Below are 24,837 nucleotides of genomic sequence, written 5' to 3' on the forward strand. Positions count from 1 at the left end.
AAGATGGATATGATGAACCTTATGGTGATAAGGGATCAGCCTATGGAAGGATAATGAATGTGAATTTGATTGTTTATGGTATGAAAGGAGGATGGTTAATGAATGGGACGTAAGGCAGTTTTAAAAGTGAGAAAGGGGAGCCTTTGGTGCGATGTCGGTCGGGTTAGAGGATTTTGTTAAAATATAAGGAGTAAAGATATTTAAAATATCCCGTGGTATTTCTATATCCCACACAAATATTTAGCAATATTGTTTTTTGTATGAATTGCTTCTATGTGGCCTTTTTAACCCTCCTGGAGTCTTGTTGCTTGCGCATCCTTTCTTTATGACCCCCCAGGTGTCAACTGCATAGGTACATTTGTTGGTGGTGCGACCACCACTGTGTCCGACCGATATGTCCCTAAGGAAAAGGCTAAAAATATCTCCGAACTTAAAAAATTAAATAAAATTCAAGGCATCCAGACATCCAAGCATTAATTGGATGATACAACGTAGATATAACATCTAAAAACAAAATGTTTACTCGCTATCTTCTCAATATATCCTCTTAAGACCGAGATTTCCAGACACAATAGTTAAACAATGGGGTTTGGATTTATAAAGAACATTCGGTCTTAGGAGGATAAATAGCTTGTAATGTGCATCTAAGCTTCTCTGGCTCATTGCTCGCGTCATAATGGCGTTGACAGCGACTCCTCGACGTCGATTCGCGCTACGGCGAGTCTCTTTACGGTGAGTGGCTCGACGTCGTGTCTGTCATTTGTTTGTACGGTCACGAGTACTAAAATGTATACACTTTGAAACCATGTCACATTAACTTTTTGGACAAATTAAACTGCAAGTCTCATTAAATGTCAAATATGATAGTGCGACAGGGTTCTAAAGTGGGTACATGGTATTGCTCATGACTGTACAGTTCAGAACACAATTTTAATCACTCTACATATAATATTTATTCCAATGAAACAATGTATATTTTTTCCAATGAAGTAATGTAGCTCACAACATCAACGATACAAGGTCTAAACTTACAACTTACTTTTTTATAATATTACAACGAATGAATCGATAGAAGTTGCATGTTAGTTGTGTGCTGTACGTGTATCGTGTATACCTCATCTCATTTATTTATTTATCCAAAAAATGGCAGAAAACATGTAGTGTAGAACTAGCCTGAAGGCGTCATCATCATCATCAGCCCATTAACGTCCCCACTGCTGGGGCACGGGCCTTCCCTATGGATGGATAGGGAGATCGCGCCTTAAACCATCACGCGGGCCCAGTGCGGATTGATGGTTATTAACGACTGCTAATGCAGCCGGGACCAACGGCTTAACGTGCCTTCTGAAGCACGGAGGATACCGAGATGAAAACTTTTTTTTTTGTGGTCACCCATCCTATGACCGGCCTTTGCGAAAGTTGCTTAACTTCAACAATCGCAGACCGAGCGCGTTTACCGCTCCGCCACCGAGCTCCTCTCTCTCCAAAGGCGTACCGTCTATTAATTTCTAACATTCGACATCTCTCGACCATTTCCGTGATATTTAGGCGTGTTTAAGATCGTGAGCCAATCTAAAGCAACGCCACACTTCCCTCGGCTAGTAGGCGAATTGATTTTTATGCGAAAAATCAAACATCAAGAGTCTATTAGGTTATATGTTTCGATGTATTATAGAAACAAGTTGATAGCCTTTCAAAACCGGTTAGTTAATATAGTTGTGGATATAATTGGTTCAAACGTCTGCGAAATACAGGTTAAAGGTGACCTGTTTGGGTGTTCTTGGATTTTAGATGGCTTGGGCTTCTTGGGTTACTGTAAAAAACTGGACCTGCCAAAGCTTTAGTTTGGGTAAGCGGACCCTGTTAAAACTTGATATGATATAATCAGTGAGTTTTTAAAGTAACATTCCCAGCATTAACAAGGAAAAGATACTTATGTAAAAAGATATTTTATATGTATAAGATCAGATAGGATCGGAGTACAAGAAAGAACCATTTGAAAAGAAAAAGCAGCCAGTATCCTTACTATTACAACAGCCTCTGTGGTCTAGTGGTTAGAGCGTTAGGCTCACGATCCGGGTTCGATTCCCGATGGGGACATTGTCGAAATCACTTTGTGAGACTGTCCTTTGTTTGGTAAGGACTTTACCGGCTTGAATCACCTGGTTGTCTGAAAAACTAAGTTGATTCCGTCCTTCGGAGAGCACGTTAAGCCGTTGGTCCCGGCTATTAGCCGTAAAAATACCTCTACCAACCCGCAGTGGAGCAGCGTGGTGGAGTATGCTCCATACCCCCTCCGGTTGATTGAGGCTATTTATATATCCTTACTAATAAATACTTTTTACAACAGGAACATTCATTCATAAATATTTTGAATTTGAATTCCCACTTTGAGAACATTCGCGGCAAAGGTGCATCTCTGTATATATTCATAGGAAGACGATGATTCAAACCGTCTGAAGGTCTAATGCTTTGGCTAAAAGACCATCTATATAAACCTTCACATATTTACTTTATTTCTATGCACCTTCAGCCGCTTTAAAAGCGTAATGAAATTCAAACGTATGCATTAAGAGCCGCCGCTTTATCAAATACCGTTAGAAATTGAACTAAGTGAAACAGAAACTGCTTTATTTTATTGCATTAACTATAACTGCGGACTTTATGGTGTACTGGTTAAGTACCTCGGTCAAATTAGAGTAGGTAAGTAAGTAACTACGGCCCGGTACCCGCTACGGTAGTTAAAACCTACGGACGTTTTCAATTCAGTAAGTAAGTAAAAAATCTTTATTTCCTCTACCAAAAAATAAAAACACATGGATACATAAATACATAACATAAACAGCCTATATACGTCCCACTACTGGGCACAGGCCTCCCCTCAAGGTTTAGGCTGGAGCCTAAACTAGGATACCCTGTGTTTTAGGAGTCCAGGCTTCCACCCCCAGAAAAACATGGTCAAGAAAAAATAACTACGTAAATATAAAAAAGAATCCGGAGGGGAAGGGGAAGTAATCTTTCCATCCATGGTACACTTTTTTTAAACTGTAGGGTTATAATATTTATTGTACATCAAATATATTTGTTTTTTATTTGCGTTAAACAAATTTGGTGTTCACTTATTAGAAAATACTTTATTTTGATACAATGATACGATTTTAGTGAGTAAAATGAAAGATCAATAACTGAGAATTAATATTATAAAAGGAAAGAGAACACAAAATAATTATAATTAAAAGAATAACCTTACTTATTATCCACGATGCTACACGCCATTATAATAAATAAACCTAGGCAAAGGGTTGCCAGATCTGACGCCAAAAATATACTTACGTAAAAAAAATTCAAAAGTTAGGTACTCAAATAAGCGAAAACATACATAGAGAGATTATTGAAAGCGGTCGTTAGTTTCGTAGATCAGCGTTGCGTTGATTCTAGAAATAATTAGGTTTTATGTATCTGGCATTTAGGTGTTACGAATTAACAACACAGCGTCGAAAAGAACAATTCGTTGTCAATTCAAATTCAAAGGATGACAAAGAAGAAGTTAGGTATGTGTTACAGATCAACACACGATAAGTAAAGTATATTCAATCGTCCCTTCATATAATAATAAGGTCCTTAGCTGCAAAATTACATATCCTTTACCTCGCAAAAGAAGTATAAAAATAAAAAGAAATAATTCAAAAACGGAACTCCTTATGCATTCACAGCCCAATGTCAAACGTTAGTCAATCGGTAATCTTTATCGATTCATGGATATGAGTCACAGGCTTTTGAGCCAATCCCATTCGACCTCTAAATAACTACACTTCAAAATAACACTTTAACTTTAAAATAAAACCGATCATGTTACCGTTAACCTAATAAACTTTATAGTTTTTACACATCTAATAATGATCGTATCAGTATTCAGTTGTAAAAGAAAAGTTTTATAACTAGTTCAGCTCCAATTTTCATTTATGACAATGAAAATAATCAACTTTGATTAAAACCTCTAGTAAAAAGCTTAAAAATCTTAACAAACTAAAATTAACAGTAAATTTTCAGCCAGTAAATAAGTAAACCGCCATACGTAACGAACTTTTTAAACAGCACAGATTATTATACACTCACAAAACACTTCAAAAAAATAATTAACGAAAAAAGAAAATTACACTTAAAAACCCGTCTGACGGAACATTCTGAACGCGAATTCGATTATCGAATTTGACGTGAGATTGCGTTCGAATGTAGATAGAGACTGCGGCGTGATTCATCCCATGTCGGATAGGAGGAAAAAAAATAAAAAGTGGGCAAAAAAGAAGTAAAATAACACACTGGCCGCACACACGAGCGGGTCTAAAAACGTCGTGGGCACGAGAGCAGAACCGGACGGACAACGGTGGATGGGATACGACTGAGTAAAGAAAACGCTGCGGTCGTGTAGAATTGGCTTTGATGTGTCTAAAATTCTAGATACTATTTGTAAACATAACATATCGCATCATTATCACTATAATGCAGTCAGTATTCAGTATTACTTTAGAAGTGCGGCACGGGTCATTACAGGTCACGTTGTGATGAGCATAATAATTAGAGTATAATGAAGCTATATTATGTATTTTATTTATAGATTATTGGATCAAATCAAATATACGTACGTCTAAGTACTTAAATATAAAGCTCGGTGAGATGTGGTTCATCTTGCGATGGACTTCTGACTACCCCAATTGTGATACAGTCGAGAGGTTAATGTTATGTTACTAAGAAAGAGTCCTATCCCTGTGCACGCTGTACTCAGTTTATACAAACAAAGTGACACGTTATTCAGATGCCGCCAAGTATGTCTACACAAACAAGCGGCGTTTTCATCAGCTATTTGGACCGCAAATCGCGAGATCTCTCGAGTTATCGAATTTCGCTTGTTTGCGAACTAACGATTTGTTTGATCTTGTATGTGATCAGGATTATGTTGGCTATTGTATTATAGAGATAGGATACAAATGACACCCGTAATAGGGTGAGCAGAGCTATAATTCAATAGAACACACACGATATTGAAGTAGGAAGATGAATATTTGTTTAGGAGTTTGTTGTGCCACATTTTTCTTTTTGGCGAGACTTGTAGATTTTCCGCAAGTGGCATTAAGTACTTGGTCGCACAAATGGGGAGCGTTAGAGGTTCGTTTTTTCTCACTCTTCAGACGTAACACTGTTCGAAGTTATTTTTATGTAGTTAGTTAAGCTTGCGGCACGTTGGGTGGTAAGGATATGGTATCCCGACGTGCCGGCAGAGTAGGGGAATGATCGGTGATGACGGTGATAAATTAGAAGCAAACAGGAATATATACAGTTTATTAAAAACACTTCACAAACAGGATAGGAATATACGTACATAGTTCACAATATACACACTTCACAAAAGAATCAAGACTTAGGAATTAGAGGGCACGGCCCTAAACAGTATAATATACTTGTTGTTTTAATGAAGGTCGGGGATGCAGTGAGTCAAAAGTGAGTAAAATGAAAGGAAATGCGAATGGAATGGAATGAGAATTTCGTAATTTAAAATGATGATGGTCCGAACAAAAGGCCAGTATGTGCAGAGTTTGTACTCTGCTACAAGCTTACAGCTAATAAGACAATTGTTAGAAGATTAAAATTGGTGCTGACTCCTAATTTTATTTTAAGCGTGTTGAGACCCTCACTTAGCAACAATAGAGGGCGTAAGTGTAGCGGTGAGCGAAACTATTATTTTTGTCATAGATAAACTTAACTAAATGAGCTCTATACCTTTTTTCCACTACTTGAAGGTCTCGAGTTTTATTGTTTCTAAACAATAAAAAATATTATAAATCCTTCCTTTTTTCTTCAGGTTTACTCTGGGTCTGAAGTTACGTCGTCTTTTTGTTAAAAATAAACATTTTTTATATGTAGTTTCTAATAATAAGTAATCCGTCATCAGCCCATTAACGTCCCCACTGCTGGGGCACGGGCCTTCCCTGTGGATAGATAGGGAGATCGGGCCTTAAACTACCACGCGGGCCCAGTGCGGATTGATGGTTATTAACGAGTGCTAATGCAGGTGGGACCAACGGCTTAACGTGCCTTCCGAAGCACGGAGCTCGAGATGAAAACTTTTTTTTTGTGGTCCTATGACCGTCCTTTGCGAAAGTTGCGTAACTTCAACAATCGCAGACCGAGCGCGTTAACCGCTGCGCCACCGAGCTCCCCAAGTTCCATAAATAGCCTTATATAGTCCTTCTTGTCGTATCCGACAACGGTGACCTCAGTCTCTTCTCTCGTGCGCTCGAATGTGACTGGTAAAAGCCAACCTTTGTTATGAACACCCAGTCACATTGGAGGCAGAATAGCTGTCCATCTGAGTTGAAAGTGTAGCTATAGATGGGTTTGGGACGATTGCGTGTTTGGCGTTTTTCGTCGAGCTCTTTCAGACGATAGTCTACACTTGCATAGGTACTTGAAATACAAATAAAGCAGGTCTGCGTTGCGTCTTGCCAATCTAGATAATCTATAAGTGGAGTCCAGCTGAATTCTGCTGATACTATCCAGATCTTTGCAGTGCTCTTGTGTTGTGATTGAAACGATTCAAGTAAACATGTGGCTGCCTTTGGAGTGTTATATTAATGTGTGTATATTTTAATGTTGTAAATGTATATGTGTCTCGTAGGTTTTACCTAAAAAAACTTTTTTATTATTTTTATTTTTCTTTGTTAGTAACACCGTCATCATCACCAGCCCATTATCGTCTCCTGTTTTAACTGCTGGGACACCTCTCCCTATGGATGGATACGGAGATCTGGCCTTAAATCACCACGCGGGCCCAGTGCGAATTGGTGGTTATTAACGACTGCTAATGCAGCCGGGACCAACGGCTTAACGTGCCTTCCGAAGCACGGAGGAGCTCGAGATGAAAACTTTTTGTTTCTTTTTTGCGGTCACCCATCCTATGACCAGCCTTTGCGAAAGTTGCTTAACTTCAGTAACACCGTAACTAACAAAAAATGAGGGACTTTTCAGGCTACGTTCACCACCCCCTACAATAATTCCGGTTTTCACAGGGTCCGCTTACCTAACCTGACGATTTGACAGGTCCGGTTTTTTACAGAAGCGACTGCCTCTCTGACCTTCCAACCCGCGAAGGGAAAAAAAAAAATTCAAAAATATTTATTTTTCAAAATTGGCTTACAAAGTTAGCGCTTTTTGAACGTCAAACATAATTAAATTACATATTACGTAACTAGCTGTAAAACTACTACCACATCGGAATCTGTAACGCTGAGGGAAAGACGTGGCCAGAAAACCTCCCAGCACAGGGCCCTAGTCCTACTGTTTCATGTTTTCCTTTCTTTTCTTTTAATCCAGTTTGTATTACATAATTTATAGACTTAAATAAAACCAGCCCAATACAGGTTAGGGCACTGTACCCGAAAATGCAATTCTCGGGAATGTGGGTACGTAGGTTACATTCACCAAAAACAATACAGGGTGTTAGTGACATCATAACGAATACTGAGGGGGATTATTCGGACCATGATTCTGAATTGACGTCAAGTGGAGGCTTTTCGGCGGGAAACGGGAACGGGACAATTGCTTTCTTCATTGAGTAATCTAAATAATTAATACGAAGTGGTGTTTTGTGGTTAATGATCGCATTAAGTTAGTCGGAAGACATTCGCGACTGTTATTATATTGGAGTATTCAATAAACAAAGTGTATCTGCCTATTTTCGCTTCGTGCCGGGAAGCCGCTTCATAGCTCAAAAGTTTATGCGGACTTTTGAGTTAATTCGTTTGGGGTTCGGAGTAGGAGTCTACTCCGAGGGTGGGGGCTTAGGTTTCATCATCATCACCTTTCATCATTTCATTAATCGTCAAGAAAAAAAAATACGTCAGACATGGCTGTATGGGCATAGTTCCCTTTGCCTTACCCTTCGGGGAAAACCAAAACAAAAAAAAAACGTCAAGTGGATTTTTCCGTCGCAAATGTATGGAACTGAAATTAATGAAAAATAAAACTAACATTCAATATGGTGGTGTCACTAACGCCCATACATACTCGTATGACTACCTGTACGTACTTGTACGGGGTGTAAGGTCAAGAGTACTAATATGTATACACTTTGAATCCATATCACAATAACTTTTTTGACAAATTAAACCGTTAGTCTCATTAAATGTCAAATATGATAGTGCGACAGGGTTCTAAAGTGGGTACATGATATTGCTCATGACTGTAAGTGACACCGTAACGAATAATGAGAGGAACGATTTAGCTCCTTCATCATCAGCCCGTTAACGTCCCCACTGCCGAGGAACGGGCCTTCCCTATGGATGGATAGGGATATCGGGCCTTAAACCATCACGCGGGCCCAGTGCGGATTGATGGTTATTTACGACTGCTAATGCAGCCGGGACTAACGGCTTAACGTGCCATCCGAAGGAAGCTCCGTGCTCTTAGCTCCTTATTCCGAGTTGATATAACTCGGAATCATAGTCTGAATCGTCCCCTCAGTATTCGTTAGGATGTCACTAACGCCCTGTATTCAGTAGTAGTGGCGTCTGCGGCAAATCTACAATAAGTCACGTCAAAAAAAAAGAAAAAAAGTTCCTAGCGACTAACATCCTTAAACATCTTTAAACATTTATACTAATATCCCGCTGGAAGAAAAGCGGCATCTAGGCCTAATACGGATTTTTTAATTCTTGTGGGGTTACGCGTCGCAGTATGGTGATTCCTAGTCCATAACATAACAAATCGCAAATGCGCCTTATACGTCATTGCTCTTATAAAATTACTAGGCGTAACACGAAAATTTATCCTAGAAGGTAATTTAACTTGTCAGTGAGTTGGAATGAGATACCATTATTGATATTGCGCACAAAAAATAATAATATAATAAACACTGTTATTAACATTGCAATATCGAACCTTGTCATAAATGTTCCTTCATTTTGTCGGTGGCAAAAACACAAACCGCGTCACGCCAAAAAAAGAAAAAAACGAGTAATTTTAAACAAGCACAGATAATTTAAATGTCATTATCATGATACTACATAATTTTGTTTAAATATTTAGCAGTCATTATACAACAGTGGATGACATTGTAGTTTTTACAACTTTCTTTTTATAATGTCAACCATGTTTTAAGTATTTGAACGAATTTGAATGAGATTGAGTTGTCTTTGATTACTTGTGGCTCTGCCCACCCCATTTGGGATTACGGGCGTGAGTTTATGTATGTATGTATGTATGTTGAATGAGATTGCAGTTTGTTTAGTTGTGTTAGTTGTTCCGCCGCATCCATCCTCTATTTACTTAGAGCAGGGGGGTTAAAATGGCCACATCTAAGAAAGCAATATTGCTATTTGACATTTGTTTGCATTGCGCACTTACTTTTATATGCGCAACTGTCAATATTGCTTTCTTAGATGAATTACTTCGATGTGGCCATTTTAACCTCCCATAGGCTACTTGACAACTTAATCAAATGTGATACTTTTTACTAAACGTCAGAGGGCTTTTTGGCGGGAACGTGGTTGCTTTCTTCATTGAAAAACTAAATAATTATTACTAAGTGATGTTTTGTAGTTAATAATGGCATTAAGTTAGTCAGAAAACATTCGCGATAGTGTTATTATATCGGAATATTTGATAAACAAAGTTTACCTATCTATTTTCGTTTCGTGCCAAGAAGCCGCTTCAACTTCGAAAGTTTATGCGGACTTTCGAGTTAATTTGTTTGGGGTTCGGAGTTTTTTCATAATTTCATTAATCATCATCAGAAAAGAAAAATATGAGACTTGGCTGTATGGGCATTGTTCCCTTTGCCTTGCCCTTCGGGTAAAACAAAACAAAAAAAAAATATTAAACGTCAAAACGATAGTTTTCTTTGGAATTTGTATGGAAATGGCTTTTTGGCGGGAAACGGGAACAGGACAGTTGCTTTCTTCATTGAATAATCTAAATAATTAATACGAAGTGGTGTTTTGTGGTTAATGATCGCATTAACTTAGTCAGAAGACATTCGCGAGTGTTATTATATCGGAGTATTTAATAAACAAAGTGTATCTGCCTAATTTCGCTTCGTGCCAAGAAGCCGCTTCATAACTCGAAAGTTTATGCGGACTTCTGAGTTAATTCGTTTGGGGTTCGGAGTAGGAGTCTACTGCGAGGGTGGGGGCTTAGGTTTCATTATCATCACCTTTCATCATTTCATCAATCATCAAGAAAAAAATACGTAAGACATGGCTGTATGGCCATAGTTCCCTTTGCCTTACCCTTCGGGGAAAACCAAAAAAAAAAATAGGATGATACTTATTTATTACTACTGCGGGTTGCCAGACATTCGTAGTTATTATTAAAAGAGTTGAGAAAGAGCCTGAGAATTACCTACTATGGAATTTCTATGAAAAAGCACACTGTGACGTCATAGAAAAACGTGATAAAATCTCAGATATATAACGTTTTCTTGATTAAAATTCATAAATAAATTTAATAGAAAAAGAGTTTTTTTTGGTGGTGGTAGGGCTGGCAGAGGAAGACCTAGGACGTATATATTGACCAAATCGGATATGTCCTTAGAAAAGGTTTAGTACGATCTACTCTGAACCAGCGTTCGTGTATGAAACGATTGATAAGGACATCTCCAATAAAAGATGCTGACAAAAGAAGTAATTTAAAAAAATATATTTCCAGTAACTATAAGAACTAGTCTACAATAGTTTAGAATAGTCTATAACAACTGGCTAATTATGAATATTACGAATACGGTCAAAAAGAAATGGCTCAGTTTGTGCTGTGATGGAGCCATGCTTAATTAGACGAAAAACCTTAAAGTATTATATAGAAAGAAAACCACGTAAGCGCTTTTTAGAAAAAGCACATTCTGATGTAATTTTCTTTAACAAAACCTTACATACATACATACATAAACAGCCTATACACGTCCAGTGGGACGTGTGTGCCCAGCAGTGGCTGGGCACAGGCCTCCCCTCAGTCAACCGGAGGGGGTATTGAGCATACTCCACCACGCTGCTTCAATGCGGGTTGGTGGAGGTGTTTTTTACGGCCAATAGCCGGGACCAACGGCTTAACGTGCCCTCCGAAGCATAAAATCATCTTACTTTTTCGGAAAATCAGGTGATTCAAGCCTGATAAGTTCTTACCAAACAAAGGACAGTCTCACAAAGTGATTTCGACAATGTCCCCATCGGGAATCGAACCCGGACCTCCAGATCGTGAGCCTAACACTCTAACCACTAGACCACGGAGGCTGTTAAGTATTACAGTTATTTCAATTTTACTCCAGCACCCTACATGTATACGTACCCGATGCGAGGAGGCTTGGTGCGCAAGCGCAGCGGGCGTGGGTCGCTCGTCGCTGGACTCGTCGCCAGAGCGCTCGCCCGTGAACACTGAGTCGTGCGACACCGACAAAGCACTCCCGTACGCTCCCTCTCTGGAACGAAAGACATAATTACGCGTTAGAGGACCAAAGTTGTAAAAAAAAAAAAATTCGTAACGACACACAACGTAACATCACGACTGTATCCTCAAAGCGGTAGGCATAGATGTAGGCGATAGCCTAGCCGAATCCAGCAAGGATATATTATGCTCACTGTGGAGCCCCGAGAGTCGGGAGGCTCTATACAATGTGACTTTACTAGTCGCGCTTTATTCGTAAGGTGCGACGTCGAAGCCCATTTGGATCTCCGAGATCGGTGCGTACCGTTTAACGCGTGCATCACGGCTCGGAAGGTTCGAATTTACCTCAGTTCGATGTCGGGGCTCGGAATAGTAGACGTCTTCCGTTCCGTTATATGTACATATAGAATACAGTCGGCCTCCGTGGTCTAGTGCGGATTATCTTCCTCGCACTTCTATCGTTAGGTGCCATGAGATAAGAATGTTAATTATATAAGGAGTGCCCAAGTAAATATCAAGGATACTAACTTCCTCCTAGCATGTCGATCAGCCTCGAGCAGCTCGCTGGTGGAGCTGCTCTTGGGGTCGGGTGACGCATCTGCGCGCGCGCCGCTGCCGCGACGCTTGAACATGCGCCGGAGTCCGCGCAGGAAGCGCCCGGTGCGGCCTTCGCCTGAAACGTGGGGAAACATACAAGATTAAAAAAAAATGTTTTAGTAAATAAGTAAGTGTTAAGTGTTTAAAGTAAGTGAGTGTTATAACCGGACTGGGGAATGCAATGTCCATCTCGCGGGATTGATATTCCAATCCCGCAGGATTTCGAATTTACAATCTCGACTCGGGATTGCATTCCATAAACCGGACCTGTCAAAACTTCGGGTTGAAGCAAGGGATAACGCTAGGAAGGTACTTTATTATATTATAAGATACTTATTTACCTAAAACTGATGTGCAATAATGAATTAATTGATTGCCTGATAAATTATTTAAATAAGGTATTTTTTTACGGCCGATAGCCTGGACCAGCGGCTTAACGCGCCTTCTGAAAAATGGAATCGTTTGCTTTTTAGGATAGTCAGGTGATTCAAGCCTGAAATGCGTCCTTACCACACAAAGGACAATGTCTCCAACGGGAAACGAACCCGTGCCCAGATCGTGAGCCCAGCTCTCTAACCACTAGACCACGGAGGCTGTAATGAATGACACATATCATAATTTATAACGACTCAATAGGGACGTACTAACGGCATAAGTTTATGTATATTCATTATCTGAAAGACGTAAACTGTGTTTAACGACTTTGTTGCCAACTGTACGGCCGAAGGAGCCTGGGTCAAGGTCCTCTATAAACCTTTGGCACGAGACCAAATCCGGGGAAATTGTCTTGCCATATTAGTGGCACGAGCGTGCTTTTTTGGCAATCCCTTTATTATGCATATGACGAGAGGACAGATGAACGTATTTGGGGCGTGTTGCTCACATGAGAGTCGAGACGGCGTCGCGTCGTCGATGAGGTGACGCAGCATTTCTGTGTGTCTATTTCTGTGTGTCTGTCTCTGTATATCTGTTTCTGCGTGTCTGTTTCTGCATGTCTGTTTCTGTGTGTTTTTTCTATGTGTCTATTTCTGTGTTTCTATGTATGTGTGTCTATTTCCGTGTGTCTCTTTCTGTGTGTCTCTTTCTGTGTGTCTATTTCTGTGTGTCTATTTCTGTGTCTCTGTTTCTGTCTGTTTTTGTGTATGTTTATATAGGGTACTCACCATGGCTATGTGTGTCGGTGTGCGGCGGTCGGTAGGGCGGCTCAAGCGAGCCCTCTCGCACGCACGACATCAGTGCCGCGCCGCCCGCCGACATCCGCTGGAGAGAGAGAAACAACACATGAGTATTAAAAAGCATAGAGTAAGAAACAGAACGCAACTCTCCGCTCCCCACTAGCGGCTTCCTCACCCCCCTCTGTCTTACTTTAGTCTTCAATCGTATGGAAATCAGAAGTCACACACACAGATGCGCGTGTACGATAACGTCAATGTGTAGTGTCTGTGTATAACGAGGTTTTTTGTATAAACTATCCGGGGTGTGTCCGGGGTGGTGTATTAGTATTATTATTACTATACATTTCAAGTTAGGTTAATCAGCGTAACAAATAATTTTCAGTTTAGCAATTAAAACACAACATCATGCCTGTACCACCGAAGGGGTAGGCAGAGGTGTACAGATACACCCAGTTCTCGCCAGCTTTGTTCAATGAAAGATGATGACGATGATGAATTTAGTGGCTTAGAGCCCGAGCCGGGATTCTAACTCGCGACACTACGATGTGTTCTTTTGTTTTTACTTTTTAACAGAATTACGCGCTAAGTTTATCTATGTATAATTTACACACGTTTCCAATAAGTATTCTGAAAACAATATTAAATACATAAAAGACATGAGAATCTCTTGTTTTATTTCTTTCAAATCTCGAGTAATCTATATTGGTGTGATGCTCTGTCGCGGAGCCACCACCTCCAATTCAGTTGAAAACGATATAGATTACTGTACGTACCATGTACATAGTGTACGTGAAAAGATTTTATGTGTACGTGCTATAATTAGAAAGAAAACAACAAATTAAAGTGGCTTCGCTGGAGAGCATACTCCCCAGCGGAGCCACTCAGTTTGCATACTTCGAGATGTTTTCTTCCTGTAAATTGTAGTATAGTTTGATGTACGTACTACGTACATAGTGTACGTGAAAAGATTTTATGTGTACGTGCTATAATTAGAAAGAAAACAACAAATTAAAGTGTATATGACGGCATGAACAAAACGTGAAGCGCTGAAGATTTTAAGAAACAATCTCCTTGCGAGAACTTTTTATCTATGCACAAACTACTCGTACTAAGAGAACCTATTTCAGACGAACGTCTCTCATACAAAACAAAGAGCCTCAGAATTTAGAGTATGACACTTGATTTGACATATAAAATTATATTGCCACACGCAAAAATAATTGTGGGGTTGCCATAGTAATGATATGGCACGGCGTGGCAGTAGTGATAGCTTTAAATTATTTAGATTACTTTAAATTTTGATGACAAGGTTTGGTGACGGATCGGTACGGCACTGACAATTTATGTCAAATCTGTCATAGATACACGGCCGGAAATGTTTATACAAAAAAATTGTACCATAGCGCAAATGTACCGAGTTTAGAAAATGACAGCTACTTCACCCCTCTCCTACTTCATTTCACCCCTCTGCGATCTTCCGCCATCTTGGGACAATCTTAGGTTAGGATATAAACATAGACACAAGGGCAAGCGCTGCCCGCCCGGCGTCCTAACCAAACAAAATCCAAAATCAATCATTGTTTCATTGTAGTTTTATAAATGTAAGTGATCGAGTGAAATTTGCGTTGAATAAATTCCGTAGTTAGCCTCTCAACTAGAAAACTGTGATATCCATACAGTATGAGTGTAAGATAAGTAAGCGAAAAGACGAAAAGACGCTATATTTCACCAGTTTCCTAAAGTGAGCTAGGAAGAACTCTAGAAGTGCAGAAGTTACAGTGTTTGTGTGATGACAATTTGCGAAGGCTTAGGACTACTGGGAACAATTGTGTTTGCCATGCGGATTGCACAAAGACATTTTTATTAAAAACTTTCCGGGTCTCTCAAGATTAGCAGTGTTATAATAAACAAAATATTAAAGGGTACAGATGTCTCTAGATTAGAGAGTTTAGAGGAAAGTTTGCCATTAATGCAAAAAGGCATATTTAAAATAATAATAATAAAGCTCTATTTCAGAAAAAAAATCCATAAAATATAAAACAAAATTAAAAAATAAAATGTTATACAAGTAAACTGCAGTCTTTTTTTTATAAACCTTGTCATCAAAATTTAAAGTAAGTAATCTAAATAATTTAAAGCTATCACTACTGCCACGCCGTGCCATATCATTACTATGGCAACCCCACAATTATTTTTGCGTGTGGCAATATAATTTTATATGTCAAATCAAGTGTCATACTCTAAATTCTGAGGCTCTTTGTTTTGTATGAGAGACGTTCGTCTGAAATAGGTTCTCTTAGTACGAGTAGTTTGTGCATAGATAAAAAGTTCTCGCAAGGAGATTGTTTCTTAAAATCTTCAGCGCTTCACGTTTTGTTCATGCCGTCATATACACTTTAATTTGTTGTTTTCTTTCTAATTATAGCACGTACACATAAAATCTTTTCACGTACACTATGTACGTAGTACGTACATCAAACTATACTACAATTGCTCCCAGGAAGCTCCCAGGAAGCTCCTCTTTACAGTTTACACCGCTCTTTGTGAGTCAATAATCACATATTGTATCTCAGTCTGGGGGGGTTCCGCTTGTTCTGAACTTCTCTACCTTGAAAGAGCTCAGCGTTCGATACTAAAAGTCATGCTTAAGAAACGATTCATGTTCCCTACCGATTTACTATTTAAAGAATGTGAAGTATTGAGTATTCGGAAATTATTTATTTTTAAGGCGATGTTAAAGACGCACAGGCGTGTTATAAGATGCAATGAGTACCCTCTGCTCCTGGACAAAAGAGTATTTATTATCCCTGTCCCATCAGTTAACACTAGTTTTGCTAGGAGATTTCCTAATTTTTTGCACCCATTCATATATAACAAGGTAAATAAAATTTGTTGTATTTCTAAATGTAAAATCCTTCAGGCACACGCATTGCTAAAGAATTGGCTACAGTCCTTAACCTATGAAGAAACAGAGGAGGTTCTAAAAATTGTTACTTGAATAATACAGATAACTTTGATTCTGGCTCAAACATACACCTTCTCTCTCTCACACTCACACACACATACACACTCACACACACACACTCACACACACACACTCACACACACACACACTCACATACCCATATCCTCACTTACCCTCACTCACTCACAGACTTACTTCATCACATGTTTACTTATTCCTTTAAATTTCTATTATGATCTCATAATTAATTAGCGATCTCTTAATTGTAAGGCTTTGTTATTCGTAATTGTAGTTTTGTTTAACATTTAAATTTTATTTTTTCAACATTTCTTGTTACTTTCGTTCTAAGTAGAGTCTTACAGAGTGTATTTTATCTTTTGTTACCTTTTTTGTTTTTTAATTATATTTTGTTCATTTCAAGTTAGTTTTAACGTTTTCAGTAGTTCTCCATCTTTTGTCCTAAACGGAGACTTAGATAGTATGTACTGTTGTTTATAAACGTATTGAACATGATTCTTACGATACAGGCTTTGCCTAGTGTAAGAATCATAGATATTGCCTCTGAAAAACGTAAACTCAGTAAAAATTGTAAACTTACACTAAAAATGTAATGCTGATTTTGTAAAAATTGTACCTTTTTTTTTCTGAATAAATATTATTATTATTATTATTATTTATTATTTACAGGAAGAAAACATCTCGAAGTATGCAAACTGAGTGGCTCCGCTGGGGAGTATGCTCTCCAGCGAAGCCACTTTAATTTGTTGTTTTCTTTCTAATTATAGCACGTACACATAAAATCTTTCCACGTACACTATGTACGTAGTACGTACATCAACTATACTTCAATTTACAGGAAGAAAACATCTCGAAGTATGCAAACTGAGTGGCTCCGCTGGGGAGTATGCTCTCCAGCGAAGCCACTTTAATTTGTTGTTTTCTTTCTAATTATAGCACGTACACATAAAATCTTTTCACGTACACTATGTACATGGTACGTACAGTAATCTATATCGTTTTCAACTGAATTGGAGGTGGTGGCTCCGCGACAGAGCATCACACCTATATTGTCCGGCCAAGTAGTTAATGCCATCTGTGGCAAATCTACAATAAGTCAAGTCAAAAAAAAACGACACTAACATTATAAAGAGGAAAGATTTATTTAATGCAAACAGCATTGATCAAACTCAAAAACTACTGATTGATTTCAAACATTCTTTCATCATTACAATGCTACATTATCCTTGAGTAACATAGACTAAAACGGCCTCCGTGGACCAGTGGTCACGATCCGGAGGTCCCGGGTTCGAAACCCGGTGGAGAAATATCACAAAAATTACTTTGTGACCCCTAGTTTGGTTAGGACATTACAGGCTGATCACCTGATTGTCCAAAAAGTAAAATGATCCGTGCTTCGGAAGGCACGTTAAGCCGTTTTAGTCCCGGTTATTACTTAATGATGTAAATACGTAATCGTTACATGAGCCATGCAAGGGGCCTTTGGCGACTCAATAGTAACCCTGACACCAGGGTTGATGGGGTTGGTACTCCACCTCACAACCCACACGAGAGAAGACTAGCCTATCGTCTTCTCTCGTGTAAATAAAATATTAGGGATCTTTACTAAAATTTACTCTTAAAAAATATATATCCGCCTAAGACGGGCCGCTGGTTTATTATAAAAGCAACCAAGCACTCACGCCATAACACTCAAGGCGGTAAATCTTCAAGATGAACGTGTTTAATATTAAAAGAGCAATGTCAAGAGTACAGCCGACACCCGTAGAAGGTGATAGCAACATCGCTTGGGTCGAGGCTGGTTTTGAGGTCACTTCAAGTGGGGCACGATATAACGAAAAGGAGAAATGAATCGTCTTACCGTAGGTACTATTTGCAAGAAGTCATTTGAGATTTCGACTAACATTTTTTCAATTCATAATTATTTATTATTTATTTATTGACATTTCGCGACTTTACAGTGCAGAAGCGCCAATGCGCCGTGAAACTTTAAATATAAACAGTATAATAAAAAAACATATGAAACTTAAGTAATAATGATGACTTCACGACTATATCTCAATTAAAATTAATAAATAAGTTAAATAGAATAACTAATACGTTTTTGACAGTTTTAGACCTGTATTTAGTAATCAGAACTTCATAATTTATCTTTGACCTACGAAACTAATTATGTATGATCCAAATATGAATTCAGAAATCGCGTTGACTTAACAGAAAGATCAGTGAGGTGTGGTACTTAATTCATCTTGCGATGGATGTACCTCTGACTACCCCAATTGGGATAGTCGTGAGCTTAGTGTTATTTTGCCCCCTATTACATAGCTGGCGAAAAGTACGTGTTTATACTATACATCTGTGTCTACCCTTATACATATATAGGCGTGATGCTGTTGCAGTTTCTTGTCATTTCTTCTCCTCAGCCATAACACCTTGCGAAATGACGTAAATTCAAAAATGTTACATTGACCTTCAACAAGTTTTTCCATGATAATTACGTTGAATAAATGAGTCTGATTTCTGATTTCTGATGTTTAACTTGTACAAGGACAAAGACTTGTGATTTTACACAAACAGTTGACTTTTCTATCGCGCGCTAATAGAGGAAACTGTATTAACTACACGACATAATAAACTACTTTTTCAAATATCGTGTCGCGCGCGATAAGCAACAGCAGAAGAAGAAACAATCAATCAATCAATCAATCAATAATACATTATTGCACAACGACATATACACAGGACATAAACATACGAATAAAAATAAGCACAATAGGCGGCCTTATTGCTAAACAGCAACAGCATGGTCGATTTAAAACGGAAACTTAGTGAAATTCCCAAGTCAATTAGGCGTTCATTCTCAAACAAAGCACCCTAACTCGGTATGTACAATATTGTACAAGGTCGCACGCCTCCTAAGGTCAAGGTCCTGTAGCAGATCGATACGGATGCTGGGAGAGAGAGATAAAATATAAAGCGACTGTGAGAGTAAAAGAGATAGACAAGGAATACTATTCCACTGGGTAGGTGTGTAAACCGAAGGATGTTAGGTCATATAGAGAGATGTTTGTTTTCTGCTTAGACAACAAAGCATCACGCCTGTATTCCCAAAGGGGTAGGCAGTGGTACACTTACTCCAAGTCAGTTATGTTTAAATAAGTCCCTTGTAACAGGGGTGCTTCTATGCTGTTCTGGGAGCAAATAAAAATCAGAAAACGTTCAGCTGCTTGTCTTCCCGGGCATGTCGTAAAAATCGACAGAGGGATTGTGTCCTCTAACATGATGGACTAATGTTATGGCCGATAGGCTGATCCCTTATCACCATAAGGTTTATCATATCCAGCTTACGACATCATATCAACAGTGGCTGCAAGTTGTCTTTGATTACTTGTGGCTCTGCCCACGCCATTAGGGTTTACGGACGTGTGTTTATGTATGTATTTATGTAATAGGAGACGAACCTATTGCCATTAACCGGGCACAAATCAGATATCAATCATCGACCGTCAGAATCTGTTTATAGTGAAACTAACTAACTTAAGACTTAATTAAAGCACATAATAACGGGTTCTTACCGCGTTTAAATGGGGATATGAGACTCCCGATATTTCGACACCGTAGAAAATTATGGATCTACCTACTCCACTCCAATCTCATCAGTCATCCCGTGATCATGGCACTTGCAACAGTGTCGAAATATCGGGAGTCTCATATCTTCATTTAAACGCGGTAAGAACCCGTTATTATGTGCTTTAATTATGATAATAACCGCGTAAACTTAAAACAACTTAAGACTTGTTTTTTGTTTTCCTAAGTTCTTCTTCGTAAGGGTTATGAGGTCGATGACCGACTTTACAAATCTTCTTCTTCTACCGTGTGGGTTGTGATGTGGAGTTCCAACCTAATCAACCCTGGTGTCAGAGTTACTATTGAATCGCCAAAGGCTCCTGACACGGCACATGTAACGACTACTTTCTTACATCAGTAAGTAGTAACCGGGACCAACTGGTTAACGTGCCTTCCGAAGCACGGATCATGTTACTTTTGGACAATGAGGTGAAATCCTAGTGATGGTTAAGTTAAGGTCTCGTATCTGTTTGTCATAAATCCAAAAAAAATATTACAAATTATTTATAGTTAATGTTTGATGAAGCATATGCGCAGCGTTTAACTGCAAAATCATAGTGTTAGTCCCTAAAGATCGGAATGAAGAAGACTTTGAAAAACATATTTTCAATAAAAACTGGGAGAAATAGGCAGTTTTTATTTTCATTCCAGTAATTACCTTAAACCTACTGCTACATTTGACCACAACAAAGCAACAACACATTGCCTCACGCTATGGGAACTGGGCCGTGTTTCGACACAATGTTGTAACGCGAAACGTATAATCAAATCACATACTCTTCCATTCGTACAAACTGCGCCTGAAATTCAAATTCAAAAATATCTTTATTCAGTAGGTAACATAGTTACACTTTAAATCGTCAATTTTACATAACGAACGTCTCATCCGCCTAAAACTACTGCAGCTTCTCACAACCTGTATAGCCGGGGAAAAGAAGCTGCAAGAAAAACCTCGGCACAGGGCCCTAGACGTTCTTTAAAAAAATAAAAATAAACATAAAATATTGGTATACAACTGAGTAATTCAGCTGCCTAATATCAGTTCTCAGACAGTTACCTAATCCCATGCATTCATATCTTCTATATAATCACTAACTTTTTCGGCTTAACGTGCCTTCCGAAGCACGGAGGAGCTCGAGATGAAAACTTTTTTTTTGTGGTCACCCATCCTGTGACCGGCCTTTGCGAAAGTTGCCTTACTTTTACAATCGCAGACCGAGCGCGTTTATCGCTGCGCCACCGAGCTCCTAATAGTGATCCATATAATAATAGTGATTCTAATCCCATAGTGAGTATTTAGTTATATTCATAAACCCTGAAATATTTCTAGCATTGCTTCGTTGGCACGTCGTCCACACTTAAGAACCCAGGTGCAGAGGTGGAAGGTAAAAGCCTCGCGATCCCTAGACATTAATGCTGTAAGAATTTACTGCCACTTAGCGAGGGTAAAGGAAAATGTCTCATTTCATACACACCGGGTTTATATTTTCTTCATTTTAAAAGCTATTTCATGCTTTTACAAACACAAAGTCTTAAATGGTATTAATATGCAAGAGATCTTTACGAGAATATGCTAGTTTCCAACTAGTCAAATATTTTTACTAAACGTCAAAACATGAAATTACTGTGGAAACGGCCTCCGTGGTCCAGTGGTTGAGCGTTGGACTCACGATCCGGAGGCCCCGGGTTCGAATCCCAATGGGGAGATATCATAAAAATCACTTTGTGATCCCTAGTTTGGTTAAGACATCTGGCTGATCACCTGACTGTCCGAAAGTAATATGATCCGTGCTTCGGAAGGCTCGTTAAGCCGTTGGTCCGGGTAGCTATTTACAATATAAAGCAATAAAATAAAAAGGCGCAAGTCATGTAAAAAGAGCTTTATTACCTTTCCTTAAGGCAGATACGATCTGAGTACAAGGAAGAACAATTTGAAAAAAAAAAGCAGCCAGTGTCTTTACTATAAAGAGTTTTTAAAACAGGAACATTACCACTTTGGGAACATTCTCGGGAACGGCCTCATCAAAGAATAGGTAATGTCGCAAGCATATACACGTAAGTAATATCCCGGACACTTTAAGATAATTTATAAGCAAATTTAAAAAAATATTAACTACTAAAGGTTACTATACTGTAAATGAGTACTTAGATGAAAGATTTTAATAGATATAAAAATATAATTATGTGAATTTATTAAATGTCGTCAATCTTATTTAATTTTAAATTCTAGGTTTTGAAGTATAATGTTAATTGAATTGAATTTAATATAATGTCATGATTTTTAAACAAATTAAAATACGTCTGCATAATAATAGATAAATTGACATAAATAAAATAATAATAAATTAAATTATGAATAACTATTTAGTTATTTGAAGAACGCGAATTCTGCAATCCCATCTAGCTAGTTATTTTTACTGTAAAAACCAAATTATGATTGTAAACTTGTAATCTTTATTTTAATGCATGTCCGAGTCCAACTTATTTTTATGACATATTGCAATGCCCTAGTAACAGGTTTCATGTACTGTTCCACCTATGTAAAACATAGTATTTAAGATCTGTATAAGTATTGTATAATGATGGCAATAAATAAACTTCATACAAACAACATCGTTTTAAACAGACACTACACATTGACGTTACCGTACACGCGCATCTGCGTGTGACGTCTGACGCCATACGATTGAAGACTAAAGTAAGACGGAGGGGAGTGAGGTAACCCTAGCTCAGCTGGTGGGGAGCGGAGAGTTGCCGTTCTATACGTAGTCATCATCATCAGCCCATTAACGTCCCCACTGCTGGGGCACGGGCCTTCTCTATGGATGGATAGGGAGAACGGGCCTTAAACCATCACGCGGGCCCAGTGCGGATTGATGGTTATTAACGACTGCTAATGCTGCCGGGACCAACGGCTTAACGTGCCTACCGAAGCACGGAGGAGCTCGAGATGGAAACTTTGTTTTTGTGGTCACCCATCCTACGACCGGCCTTTGCGAAAGTTGCTTTACTTCAACAATCGCAGACCGCGTTTACCGCTGCGCCACCGAGCTCCTCAACTGTACGTAGTATTATTACTTATTCTATTGTAATACAAGTAATATAGAAACAGGTGTTCAATCGGCATTGCGAGGACGGTTATCGTCCTTACAAATTGGGCCAACATGAACAATAAATGAAATGACACACTTTAATAGGCACCTACGATGAATTATGTTTGAACAGATGTTGTTCTGTAGATTCCATGAAGTATATTAAATTCCTTTGGAATTCATGATGAGGAAAATAGGTGAGGGTGGTTTGGACAATATAATTTTGTCCTTAGATATATCTTTATTTTTGTTGTACTTATTAATTTTTATATTGTTTTCTCGTTAAACAGCGCATTGGGTTACACTGTAATGTTGTATGTACCTTTATAAATAAATAAATCAATCTTTTTGTCTGAAAAAGTAAGATGATTCCGTGCTTCGAAGGGCGCGTTAAGTCGTTGGTACCGGCTATTAGCCGTAAAAACACCTCCACCAACCCGCAGTGGAACAGCGTGGTGGATTATGCTCCGGTTGAATGAGGGGAGGCCTGTGCCCAGCAGTGGGACGTACATAGGCTGTTTATGTATGTTAGGTATATCTTTTTAAGTATTAAATGGTGCCGTACTTTTTTTTTTGACGTGACTTATTGTATTGATTTGCCGCAGATGGCATTAACTACTTGGCCGGACAAATGGGGAGCGCTGAAGGCTCTCACCCGGTACAACGTTTAAGACAACAGGCCTGAGGGTGCCCAGTTGGGCGCGAACCTCGGCTCAGGGCGTCGTCTGAGAGGAAAAATATTTGAAAGAATTAATCGACCCTAGTGGGTCGATAGCGATAAGCGCTGAATGAGGGAAATCGTCGACCACGCCGGCGGGGTCGGTATCGGGGCCCTGAAGTGTTTGGTGTCGCGAGCTGATTGGCTGCCTCTATGGCTAGAGATTAAATGGTGCCGATTCCAGTAGGTACACACCGTCTAATTTTATTTAAAGTTATACCTGTCATTTTCTTAACCGCCGAAAAGGACGGACAGGCATAAAATTTACGGAACACACGTCAATTTTAGGCAGAAAAACAACACTCTTAAAATTTTACATTGGTCTATTTTTCCCTAAAAAGTATCATGCTAGAATGCTACATCGTCAGGAGCTCTTTAATTAGTGATGTTGACTTTTGCGACGGAAAATTCCACTCGATACTGACTCAAAATCATGAGCCGAATCATCCCCCTCAGTATTTGGTTCGGTGTCACTAACACCCTGCACGTATTTGAAGTTACTGACCATATCATATCATAAACTGCCTATATACGTCCCACTGCTGGGCACAGGCCTCCCCTCAATCAACCGGAGGGGGTATGGAGCATACTCCACCACGCTGCTCCACTGCGGGTTGGTAGAGGTGTTTTTTACAGCTAATAGCCGGGACCAACGGCTTAACGTGCCCTCCGAAGCACGGAATCATCTTACTTTTTCGGACAATCAGGTGATTCAAGCCTGAAAAGTCCTTACCAAACAAAGGACAGTCTCACAAAGTGATTTCGACAATGTCCCCATCGGGAATCGAACCCGGACCTTCAGATCGTGAGCCTAACGCTCTAACCACTAGACCACGGAGGCTGTTACTAGACCACGGAGGCTGTTTGAAGTTACTGACCATCCCCCAAATATTGTAGAATAATAAACCAGCCTCCGTAGGGGAGCGATCCCTTAATACATAAACCAAGATTTAGTAAACGTTTTCATTAACTTAGGGATCATCGAGGAATGACGTTTAATTAGATTAAGAAGATAAGAAGAAGGAAAGTGAATTAAGCTTTTTATTAGACTAGTCACTGTAACCAATGATTGTCGAATTTGTTTTCGAATTCATATTTGGATCTTGAATGATTATCACGTGCTCAGCGGTGAAGGAAACCCACAATCCCGAGAAATGCATTTCTATGTATGTTTATAAATGTATAATAACATCCATTTAATAGTGGAGATACACT

The 24,837-nt window shown here is 39.0% G+C and overlaps 1 protein-coding gene across 2 annotated transcripts in view; it reads right to left on the reverse strand.

The window, feature by feature from the left end:
- LOC126375628 (protein split ends) overlaps positions 1-24,837 on the reverse strand; it is a 173,229-nt gene that overhangs the window by 44,965 nt on the left and 103,427 nt on the right. Inside the window, exons 3-5 of one of the 2 annotated variants that reach the window (XM_050022621.1) lie at positions 13,191-13,287; positions 11,959-12,103; positions 11,335-11,464 (exon numbers count right to left, since the gene is read on the reverse strand). In XM_050022621.1, coding sequence (XP_049878578.1) covers positions 11,335-11,464; positions 11,959-12,103; positions 13,191-13,284 — 369 coding nt within the window. In that variant the 5' untranslated portion in view covers positions 13,285-13,287. Of the gene's footprint in view, positions 1-4,157; positions 4,271-11,334; positions 11,465-11,958; positions 12,104-13,190; positions 13,288-24,837 lie in introns of those variants that run through there. The other variant, XM_050022623.1, reaches the window with a different exon arrangement.

This window comes from Pectinophora gossypiella, chromosome 19 (assembly GCF_024362695.1).
Source record: "Pectinophora gossypiella chromosome 19, ilPecGoss1.1, whole genome shotgun sequence".
NCBI classification, from domain to species: domain Eukaryota; kingdom Metazoa; phylum Arthropoda; class Insecta; order Lepidoptera; family Gelechiidae; genus Pectinophora; species Pectinophora gossypiella.